This window comes from Protopterus annectens, chromosome 10.part0, assembly GCF_019279795.1.
Source record: "Protopterus annectens isolate FY-2018-M chromosome 10.part0, PAN1.0, whole genome shotgun sequence".
In the NCBI taxonomy this organism is placed as follows: domain Eukaryota; kingdom Metazoa; phylum Chordata; order Ceratodontiformes; family Protopteridae; genus Protopterus; species Protopterus annectens.
This window is the reverse complement of record NC_056744.1, coordinates 1,773,517,111-1,773,529,516: the sequence shown is the minus strand read 5'-3', so window position 1 is coordinate 1,773,529,516 and position 12,406 is coordinate 1,773,517,111. Positions and strand designations below refer to the sequence as shown.

General features: G+C 41.9%; 1 protein-coding gene across 1 annotated transcript in view; it reads left to right on the top strand.

Moving 5' to 3' along the window:
- Nucleotides 1-5,380: 5,380 nt before the first annotated feature.
- The window catches only part of LOC122814489 (E3 ubiquitin/ISG15 ligase TRIM25-like), a 26,600-nt gene continuing 19,574 nt past the window's right edge, over nt 5,381-12,406 (top strand). The window contains exon 1 of the mRNA XM_044087065.1: nt 5,381-6,315. Coding sequence (XP_043943000.1) covers nt 5,608-6,315 — 708 coding nt within the window. The 5' untranslated portion in view covers nt 5,381-5,607. The remainder of the gene's footprint in view (nt 6,316-12,406) is intronic.

Here is a 12,406-nt window from a genome sequence, read left to right as displayed (position 1 = left end):
GCAATTTGTCTGAGGCAGGTCAGCTCGGACTCAGGTTTCAGTGGGGGGAGGGGGGGGCAGGTAGGGCCAGGATAGGTAGGAGGGTAGGGTGGGCAAAAGGTAGGAAGCAAGGGGTTTGGGTCAAGAACTTGAAGTCAGCAGAAGAGCATCCGGACATAGTTAGAGCAAAAATAAATAAAAGGGGGAAGAATTAGGCGGGCAGACTGGCAGGCCCATTTCCTGCCCACCAAGAAGAGCATTTAAGGTTTCTCCTATACATTAGTACCCAAAAGAAACCTGGTGAATTTCGGCTTATTCACCACTTATCCTATCCACAAGGAAATTCGGTAAATGATTACATAAATGGGGTAGGGACTTCAGTGCATTATGCGTCTTTTGATGAAGCTGTTAAGAAAGTCATGGAGAAGGGAAGAGGGGCCCTTATGGCAAAAGCTGACATAGAGTCTGCTTTCAGACATTTACGCATTGCATCTAAAGACCAAGGGTGGTTAGGTTTGGCATTTGAAGGCCAGTATTTCATGGATAAATGCATGCCTATGGGTTGTTCAATAGCATGTGCTACTTTTGAGAAATTCAGTTCCTTCTTACACTGGTTGGTGGCTCAGCGGGTAGGGAAGACAGAGTTGTTCATTATTTAGATGACTTTCTATTCATTGGGAAGGAGGACACAGGGAATGTCAACAAGCGTTGGATACATTTCAACAGGTATGCAGGGAGTTAGGGGTGCGCTAGCAAGGGATAAAACAGAGGCCGATGAACAGATTGACTTTCCTGGGTATAGAGATTGATAGCTTCAATGGACAGTGCAGACTTCCTATTGACAAGGTGCAGAAATTACGACTACTCTTAAGTCAAGTGCTAACACAGAATAAGATAACCCTTAAACAGTTACAAGAATTAGTAGGGTTAATGAATTTTGCATGCAAAGTGATTCCTGTAGGACGCTCATTTATGAGGCGCTTAGCTGCTAAGGGTCAGGGGTGCACAAAGCCACACCATCGGATTAGGATCACACAAGGTATGAAGGAGGATCTAGGTGTGTGGTGGAGTTTCTTATCAGACTACAATGGGATAGCAATTTGGCAGGAGAGAGACCAGCTACCTCCCGCTCAGTTGTTTACAGATGCAGCGGGGGGAATTGGCTTTGGGGGTTATTTTCAAGATCACTGGTTCAGCATGGCTTGGCGTCTCAATTGAAAAACAGGGTAGATATTTCAATCGCAGATATGGAATTTTCCCAGTAGTGGTGGCATTGGAAATTTGGGAGCACAAATGAAAAACAGAGTAGTCTGGCTGCGTTCTGACAACAATAGTGTAGTGTATATAGTCAATAATCAGCTGGGGAAAAGGGGTATTAGGTAGGATGATGAGATATTTTACATTTAAGTGTTTGACATTTAATGTGACAGTTAAGGCACAACACATTCCTGGCATCGATAACTCATTGGCAGATGCCCTTTCTCGCTTTGCAGTGGCCCGTTTCCGTCGCTGGCCCCAAGGCGACTCCTTCTCCGACACCAGTGCCAGTTCAATTATGGGCCTTATGGACAGACGACAATGGTTGCTAATGTGTAATTCTCTCAGTAGAAGAACAAGGGTAAGGTACAATAAATGTATACAACAGTTCTTGCAAACTAGAATAACCAGAGGCTGGGAATCCATTTGGCCTTTTCCACCTCACCAAATCAGGTCTTATATCATGGTGATGAAAGAAAAGGGTTGGAGCCTGAGCAGGGCCAGAAGCACATTGTCAGCCTTGAATTGGTTCCATCAGGCCTTGGGTTTGGAAGATCTAGCTAACACTTTCCAAGTGCGATGTTTAAAGGTTGGGGAGACAAACACCCAAGAGGCTGGATAAGAGATACCCTATAGGTCCAGCTGTATTAAGCAAGTTATGGATTGCGGTTTCAGAGGTTTGTTTCTCTACTTATGAGGTATCATTATTTAAGGCTGCCTTTCTGCTGGCTTTTTGTGGGGCATTTAGATGGTCGGAAATTGTCCAACCGAACAAGAAAAGCCAAGGGACAGTACTGCCTTTAGAACATGTACACGTGCTGGGTGATGACACCTGGATTTATGTGGCGAAATCTAAAACTGATCAGGAAGGCAAAGGTCAATGGGTAAGAGTAGTTACCCCGGAGGGATTAGAATGGAATGTGACTACAGTGTTATTGGAGTACCAGGGTTATAGGGGTTTATTAGGTGGACCATTTTTCTGCCATCAGCAAGGTGAACCACTTACACATTATCAGGTGAGAGCAGTCTTAAAGCAGGCAGTTAAGTTGATAGGCTTGGACACAAGCAGGTATACATTGCATTCTTTTCGGATAGGTGCAGCCTCCTATGCACATGAAATGGGGATGTCATGAGGCAGACATTATGAGGATGGGTAGATGGAAATCCAAAGCTTATAAACGTTATGTAAGGTGTAAACAACTCTAACTCTTGTTCATTGCATTTCAGCAGATAAATCCGCAGAACAGAAATACATCTGGATAGTTGGCCATTCCTTTGTTCGGAGACTTCACCTCTGGGTGCAGAACAGGCCGGGCTTACCCTTTCAAAGAGAACAAGCTCCAGGCAAAACAGTTTGGTATGGGGTGTCAGGAATGCGGTGGCACCAGCTTAGCACAGTAATGCAACAAGCAGCGAGAAGTGGTAAACCTCCTGCAGCCATCATCTTACACCTAGGGGGCAATGATATTGGTCAGCAACCAATACAAGATTTAATTAGTTCTATGGTACGGGAAATTAATTACATACACGAATGCTGGCCACACGCCATTATTTGTTGGTCAGAAGTGGTACAGAGAAAAAGATGGAAAGGGGTTAGGTCCATAAAAGCTGTGGAAAGAATGAGACGGAGAATTAATAATTCTATGGATAAGATTTTAAAGGCCATTAAGGGGTTGTACATTCCCCACCCTGGCATTCGGGTCTGGAGGCCAGATAGGTATGAGAAAGATGGGGTTCATTTATCGGAAAAAGGTTCACAGGTATTTTACAAGGAATTACAGGCAGTTTTAGCTCTGAAGGGCATTCACCTAGAGTAGGTTGAGATGTGCTGGCGGAGGGAGGAACATTCCTCCCTTCTGTGGCTGAAGGCAGGAAAGGTAAGGGAGGCCAAGGCAAGTGGGGAGGTCACAGGACTTTCAGCTGGACCTTCCACAGGCCAGACAGCCCCAAGGGATTGTTGCCAGGGGACTTATCAGCCCGCAATGGCCCCTTGGCAGATTGTAAGCGGCCCAGAAGAATTGTGATGAACTGTGAAAAGTTGTTATGAAATGGGTATGATACATAAAAGGGCGGATATCGACAGTGCTGTCTGTTGTCCTGTAGGCGTAGTGGAATGCTATGAAAGAAATAAATGGCCTCCCTGATATTCCTGCCTTGCACATCTCATAATAATTGGTTTATTAGAGAAAGTCATTGACAATGATTGGCAATAAACACATGGCTGCGCCATTTAATCCATCTGAAGTCTCTGTGTTATTATTATTTACCTGCTTAGTTACCTTGATTTGTTGGACATGGAATTTGAGGCATATGTCCACAAGGATGCAATGGATTGACAATGTGCTGAACTGGTTCTGCATATGTGTAGCTCAATACTGAATGAATCATTAATGGAAATATGGTGTTAGAATTGCAGAGCTGAACAATGTAACGAATGCTTAGATAACAGGTATGGGTAAGCATTTAGAGTAAGAGATCTGTGACTAGGTATGAATTCTGTTTTATAAAGACAGATAGAGCTGTACCAATCTCAGACAACAGATTGCAAGCCAAATCGCAGCAATCTGCCATTTGTCTGAGGCAGGTCAGCTCGGACTCAGGTTTCAGTGGGGGGGGGGCCAGGTAGGGCCAGGATAGGTAGGAGGGTAGGGTGGGATGGGCTGGCTAGAGGAAGGATTGAAAAGGCTGGGAACAAACCAAATCAGTCTTCTTGATCCCTACCTGGACAACTTGTCCCACCCAACCCACCCCCTCGTAAAAGCAGGGGGTTGTTGACAGTCAGTTTCAGGGTCAGACAAGGTATTCAGGGAACCCGGTGACCGTTAAGGTGATCGCATTAGGGGTCGAGAAGGAATTTCCTGTTTTTCCCAATGGGTTTTTTCAGGTTTTCGCCTTCTCCTCCGGGTAAGATAGATAGGTCAGGCTAGTCTGTCGCAGTCATGTAAGCGGAAGGCAGGAAAGGTAAGGGAGGCCAAGGCAAGTGGGGGGGAGGTCACAGGACTTTTCTGCTGGACCTTCCACAGGCCAGACAGCCCCAAGGGATTGTTGCCAGGGGACTTATCAGCCCGGCAATGGCCCCTTGGCAGATTGTAAAGGCGACCCAGAAGAATTGTGATGAACTGTGAAAAGTTGTTATGAAATGGGTATGATACATAAAAGGGCGGATATCGACAGTGCTGTCTGTTGTCCTGTAAGTAGTGGAATGCTATGAAAGAAATAAATGGCCTCCCTGATATTCCTGCCTTGCGCACATCTCATAATAATTGGTTTATTAGAGAAAGTCATTGACAATGATTGGCAATAAACACATGGCTGCGGCCATTTAATCCATCTGAAGTCTCTGTGTTATTATTATTTACCTGCTTAGTTACCTTGATTTGTTGGACATGGAATTTGAGGCATATGTCCACAAGGATGCAATGGATTGACAATGTGCTGAACTGGTTCTGCATATGTGTAGCTCAATACTGAATGAATCATTAATGGAAATATGGTGTTAGAATTGCAGAGCTGAACAATGTAACGAATGCTTAGATAACAGGTATGGGTAAGCATTTAGAGTAAGAGATCTGTGACTAGGTATGAATTCTGTTTTGTAAAAGACAGGTAGACCTGTACCAATCTCAGACAAAAGCTCACTTCATTGGCAGATAACAGATATACAAGTGTAGCAGATGAAATCCTTTTAACTGCTACCACAACTCTCAACCTTCCATCTCCAAAATAAGGAACACTAGGCCTTATACTATGGAACAAATGAGCAAAATGTGAAGCACACACTAATGGCTTTTTAACGACTTCAACTAGGTAGGTCTTATGATGGTTAAAATATTCTGGTTTTACTTATTAAAAACGTATTTTAATGAATTAATATGATTCCTTTCTGTTTACCATGGATAAGTTAAAAAATGCCTAGCACTGAATGTGTGACAAATCCTTTCATTGTGTAACTTGTTGGAACATGAACTTTTTAAGACCCTAAATGAGGTGCGTTCCTGGTAATGGGGTACACTTGTTCCAGCTTTTCATAACTAATTATGTATTTGCTGTACTGCCCCCTCTAGTTGGGCGGGACGCAGTTTGAAAAAGAGCTGCAAGGACCCGGCCACCCTAACTTACGTGCATCTCTGTGCAGACACAGGACGGACCTCGGGTAGTAGCTAATGTGCCGTTTTTTTTTTTCTCCGATAATAAGCCTTTATTGCAAATATTAGCATTATATTAAGTGCAGGTTAAAATAAAGGTCGTTTTCTGCAGTGGAGCAAGTTGAGCCAGAAGTCAACCCCACGCCTCCCCTCAGGGAAGTGGGCGTTAGCTGTCCAGGTTTAAGGTATCAGATTTTGAAGAAAGTTGCTGAAACTGGTCACAAAGATGGGAACTAGGGTCTCTAAACCCGAGAAGATGTCCATTGGTGCCGATGGAGAGGATCCCGGTGGCAGTGATGACACTTTGCGCTGCCCTTTCTGTGCCAACATTTTTCATTTCCCGATTACGCTGCAGTGTGACCACAAATTCTGCTTGAAGTGTGTGGGGAAATTCTGGGACACTAATGAGGATCCCCATTGTCCACGGTGTAGGAAGAAGTGCACAGACATGAAGTTCTCTGTTAATCCTAAACCCGAGAAGATGTCCATTGGTGTCGATGGAGAGGATCCCAGTTACAGTGATGACACTTTGCGCTGCCCCCTCTGTGCCAACATTTTTCAGGTCCCGGTTATGCTGGAGTGTGGCCACAACTTCTGCTTGAAGTGTGTGGGGAAATTCTGGGACAGTAATGAGGATTCCTATTGTCCACGGTGTAAGAAAAAGTGCCCAGACATGAAGTGCCCTGCTGATCCTAAACTCGAGAGGATGTTAATTGATGTCGATGGAGAGGATCCCAGTTACAGTGATGACACTTTGCGCTGCCCTTTCTGTGCCAACATTTTTCAGATCCCGGTTATGCTGGAGTGTGGCCACAACTTCTGCTTGAAGTGTGTGGGGAAATTCTGGGACACTGATGAGGATCCCCATTGTCCACGGTGTAAGAAAAAGTGCCCAGACATGAAGTTCTCCCTTAATCCGATAATGCGGGAAGCGGTAAGTGAAGCCCACGGTTCGAATCTACTTGTGAACTCTAGGGCTTCTGTTTCGGGACACTCAGACATCGGTGTCCGGACCGGTCCGGACGAGAAGGACAACCCAATCACCAGGACTACCGACATCACACGTGCTGAAGAAACACTGCCAGGTGGCAATAGGCAGGGGGTAATAAATCATTTACAGGAACAGCAGTAGCTAGGATTTTATTTTCTACCACTAGGAAGGGGGGTGTAACTTGCATAGCATTGAAAGTGGCGGTCAGTGCCATCCTAGTTTTCTTTGTAAGGCTAGCATTTAAATGTTTAAAAATGTATTAGACTAAGACATATTTCATCATAAGCTTTAATAATCTTTTGTGGCGAGTCTTGTAAACTCTAAACATCCCTAACAAGTAATTACCCGAAGGACCCATTTACCAACCCGTTGTTCTGTGAACAAGAAATGAGCACCACGGCTTCATTAAGGGAAAGTGGGCGCTAGCAGTCCAGCAGGACAAGGACCCCCAAATCAGGCAAACGTTATACATTTTACTTTAATTTACTAGCGTAAATAGAAGCAGCTGGCTTTGCTTCAATGTGCTTTTCTGAAATGATGAAACGCGAATGTCGGGCACTGCTGTAATCCTGAATTATTTACTGGAAAACGAAACTTAAACAGAGGCAGGGACACGCAAAATGAGGGACTTAACTGTGAAGGTACGTTTGCACGGCTCTTCTCATAATCCAGGGCATTTCTCGGAATCGGTAGCGTTGTTGCCTCACTGCAAGAGGCATACCTTTCAAATGTACCTCATTAAGAGGAACGTACCTCATTTGGGGTCTTAAAAAGTTCATGTTCCTCAAAGTTCCACATTGAAAGAGTCTGTCACACATTCAGTGTTAGGAATGTTTTTAAGTGAAATCCCTGGTAAATAGAAATTAATCATATTAATTAATTAACTGATCTTCTTTATAAGTAAAACCAGCATATTTTAACAATCCTATGACCTTCCTAGTTGAAGTTGTTAGTAAGCCATTAGTATGTGTTCCATATTTTGCCCATTTGTTCCACATTATGAAGGCAAATGTTCCTCATTTTGGTATTGGAAGGTTGAGAGCTATGGCAAGAGGTTCTCCCATTTGATTCTCGGCTGGAGTGGGGGAGTGCCTTCTGTGTGGAGTCTGCATGTCCTCCCCACGGTTAGGTGGTGTTCAAAAGACCTGCGTAAATGGGCGTGCCTTCGTTAAAGGTTGAACGTCGAGCTGGCACCACGGCGTTCGTGAAAATCTGCTGCCAATCATTAGCAGTCCAGAGTTCTGCTGTGGTGACCCCTAACCGGGAAAAGCCGAAAGACAAACAACAACAAGAATCTGACAGTTGCCACATTAGTGTTAGTAACTAACGCCCCTCCTGGTGCAGTCAATTGGTAACAAGTTGTGGGCATGAAGCTCAGCCTCCACCTTAAACTCCTGCTAGGGGGATAAAAAGAGCTCTGACGAGCCCCTCTGCTGAGTAAGTTACAATGGGCTCTTGGCATGCCTCTCAACGGCTTACAGCAAGAAATCTGGTCAAAAGCCCAAATAAGGGAGGGACATAGGCCCCAAAATAGCATCACTTTTTAAATATTGCCCTTATAAACTTAAATAGAATAGTAGCTTTTGCATTAGCGTTACTTTTCTGAAGGATATGAAGTTTGAAACTCAAATGTCTGCCATTATTTAATGACTTTAGTCCTCAGTGATTGTCCAGAAAACCACAATTTTATGAGAAACAGACCAAAAATATGAGACAAAATCTCTTCATTCTGCAAAACTCTGGGCAGTTGAGAGTATAGCTCCTGGTTACAGGGTAAGCAGGGAAAAGTGCATGCTGCTTACATATCGGCATGTAAGCTTTTCCTTTGTCTAATATTAACGAAATATACACTGGGATCCAGTTTATTATTAAATAGGTGCAATCAGGAGCTAAACTATCTTCCCACATTCACATAAAGTGCAACAAACAGTTGTTTATTAGACTACTGCAAGTCATAAATAAGAAAATGATAGAGTCTCTGCCATCCTGTATGGATAGATGTTGCATAAATTAAAATGCATTAGGGCCATGGCTCATAGCTTCTTACCTCCAGAATTGAGGAGAAATCCAAAAATAATCAAGGACAATAAGTTCTGAAGTGAAACAAGTATATAACTATTATGTGTGTGTGTGTGTGTGTGTGTGTGTGTGTTTTTAATAAGTCTAATCCATTTCCTTTGCTATCAGAATTGCCATTTTTTTGAGGTATTAGGAGGGGGTTGCACAGTGGTGCAGTAGATATTGTCTCACAGCAAGAGTTCCTTGGTTCGATTCTTGGCTGGGGTGCCTTCTGTACAGAGTCTGAATGTCCTTCCTGTGTTTGCATGGGTTTCCCCTGGGTGCTTCAGTTTCCTCCCACATCCCAAAGACATGAAGTAGTTAGTAATTGGATTGGCTACTCCAAACTGGCCATGGGAATGAATGTGCATTGAGGAAGGACAGTTGCGGCAGGTCTGACCACCAAGCAGTGTGAACCTTTGCTCTAGATGATTGACACTGGTGAAGTGACACCTTGACCCCATGTACAAAAATAGGAGAATAGGGTTTGGGATGGGTAGAAGAGACAAAACAAAATGTTGAACCAAAATCAAGGACATTCTTGAAAATCAGGAGCAATTCAGAAATATGTTTTAGGATATTAATTCAGACACATTTCACCAATATTGACAAAAGTAGTTAGGCTAAATCAGCTTTTGTGACATTCATCATTATTAGCACTGCACAATCTGATAATCTTGCCAACATGCTGAATTAAGCAGTTTTTTCACTACTAGTATAAAAATATCAAAAATTGTCTCCCTGTTATCATCGGTATATGTTTCAGACATTCAGTTCTGTCTTGGGCGGGTTGGCAAGATTTGCTATTATGCATCTTAGGGAGGGTTACTCTTTCCCACAACTGCCTTTTTTAATTGGGTTCACTTCACCCAACCAACCACCCTAATGCCTGCAAATCTACAGAAATTGCCTCTATCAATTTGAACTGCAAGCTTTAAATATAAGCACACTACTCACAAACAGATATGCTGAACAGACACATTGCCCAGACTTAAAGAACATGAACATGGTGATTATGGGCATGTGGTACAATGATTAGTTTTAGGAAAACTATGGTAAGTTGTGATGCCCTGCATGAGAAACTGATTTAAAATAAGAAGTCTGTATTTATTTATCTCTTTCATTTCCTGGGTTTCCTGTACAGAATTGAATCTCCCCCTTTTTTAAGACAAATCAGTCTTTCAAAAGGATGTTGCATTCATCCTTACTTCACTTACCCAAAATAAACATTCTTAGTGTCAGTAAAACTGTTTGTTTCCTGTTGATCAATACCCTGATAACTAACCAAAAGCATGCTTGAACACAATAAGTTCCTTGGCCTTGAAACACACTTCCTTGAAGAAATCACATTGATAGTATGTTTGCAAGTTAGTTCACAACTGACATTTTCTTAGTCTCTTTCAAACCACCTCACCAAAGAAGACAGAAAATCCATGGCAAAGAATGTATTTATCCAAAGGTTAGAATATTCCCTCCCAGATATTAACTTACACTCCACATATAACACTTTAAAAATACAATTGGCCATTAATGCCATATGTAGATTTATTTGTGTTTCACCTAACTCGAGCATCCCTGTGTTATCCTATACAGCCTATTCCACACCCTTCTGGTCACTTGATTTTAAAATGCTTACCAATACTTTCTGAACATCCTTATGTGAACTAAAAAAAACCCTCCCTACTGTCTCAGAAGCCAAGACAACAACACCCTAATTCTAGTCCATAGGTTCATAGGTTTATACTAGGCTATCTGCCCTAAGGCATTTATAAGCCTAGCCCAAAGTTTTGTGGCTTACGCCACCCCTTATGTTAAAAAATACTGTGCCCATTAGTTTGTTGTGCCTCTGTCCAGCAGTGACACAGAGATGATTCCTGGGGTAAACCTACGATCTCCCATCCACCAGTCAAGATTTCTCTTGAACAGAGCCAGCGAGGTGTTTTGCCTCACATGGACCGGGATTTTATTCCACAGCACAGGGAGTCTCTGGGTGACAAATCTATCCCTCCAGCATGTCCTATTTATATCCGTGCTAAAGTGTAATTCGCTTGCTCTAGTGGATCTGGTAGATTTGGATTTTTTGAGGTGGAGCATGTCCATTAATTCCGGGTTGGACATGGCATTGTATGTCAGGCACATGTCACCCCTGAGCAGGCGGTAAGTGACTGAATAGAGCTGGAGTTTCTTCAGTCTGGCAGCATATGACAGATTTTGGAGTCCTTTTATCCTTTTGGTGAGGAACTTTTGGGGTCTCTCCAATTGCTGCAGGTGTCGGGTGAGATACATCCCGAATGGGGCATTGTACTCGATCATTGGTCTGATAAGTGAAGAGTACAGGGGAACAATGACCTCACTTGATCTGGATGTGAATTCCTTCATGATCAGGTGGGCAATGTAGAAGGTCTTTCTAACCACTTTAGCAATGTGTGTGTCAAAAGAAAGGCCACTGTCAACCTGGGTCCCCAGGTCCCTGATAACCTCTTCTGTGCTTAATGGATTGCCACCTATATGGTAGCTTGGGGTTACCTTGTTTTTCCCGAAGGGTATGACTATACATTTTTTGGCATTTAACTTTCCTTGTTTTGACCTTGCCATAGATGGAAAGTCATTTAGAAAAATGTTCCCTGCTAACTGGAGCCATGTCCACCAACTTACTGTGTACTCACAGTTCAGAAAAGAACTAGAAGTACACCAAAAAGTCACATGCAATTCTTCTTCTGGCTTTTCCCAGTTAGGGGTCGCCACAGCAGATCACTATCCACTGATGATTGGCAGTGTAGTTTTACAGTGTCAAGTTGCCAGCCCGGCACCCAACCTTCCACAGAAGGCACACACATGCATGCACTCACACCTAGGGCCAGTTTAGTGGGTCCAATCCATCTACAGCATGTCTTTGGGAAGAAACCAGAGGAAACCCACGCGACCACAGGGAGGACATGCAGACTCCGCACAGAAGGCACCCCAGCCGAGGATTGAAGTAGAGAACCTCTTGCTGTGAAGCAGCAATGCTAACCGCTGCACCACCATGGCCATCCGAAAAGTCATATACAATTGTACATGCTTGTACATGCTTTATAGACAAAGGATAATCTACACTTCCTGTATATAGTCCTTCATCTTGTTCCTTTGTTAACACTTAAATCATAACTCATAAAGATTCTTGTCAGATGTCAGAGAGATATCTTCTAGTGAAAATATGTAAATTTAATTTATTTTTATTCCTGTAGTGGTAGTTGTACACTAACAGATTTTATTCCAGTCAATCAATGACTATACCCACTCCAATAATCACTAACTTTTCCTGTTCTTTATCTAATTAATTCTTAACTTTCTACTCTCTCTCTCTGTCTCACTTAAGTTCTTGGGTCATTCGTCTGCTTCATCTTCTGAGTCTGAGTTCTGTCCTGATTAAAAAATAAATAAATAATAATAATCTGTACAGGTAGTTCTGTACTTACAGGAATCCTTAGTAATAATAATGATAATAATAATAATAATAATAATAATAATAATAATAATAATCTGTACAGGTAGTTCTGTACTTACAGGAATCCTTAGTAATAATAATAATAATAATAATAATAATAATAATAATAATAATAATAATAATAATAATAATAATAATAATAATAATAATAATCTGTACAGGTAGTACTGTACTTACAGGAATCCTTAATAATAATAATAATAATAATAATAATAATAATAATAATCTGTACAGGTAGTTCTGTACTTACAGGAATCCTTAATAATAATAATAATAATAATAATAATAATAATAATAATAATAATAATAATCTGTACAGGTAGTACTGTACTTACAGGAATCCTTAATAATAATAATAATAATAATAATAATAATAATAATAATAATAATAATCTGTACAGGAAGTTCTGTACTTACAGGAATCCTTAATAATAATAATAATAATAATAATAATAATCTGTACAGGTAGTACTGTACTTACAGGAATCC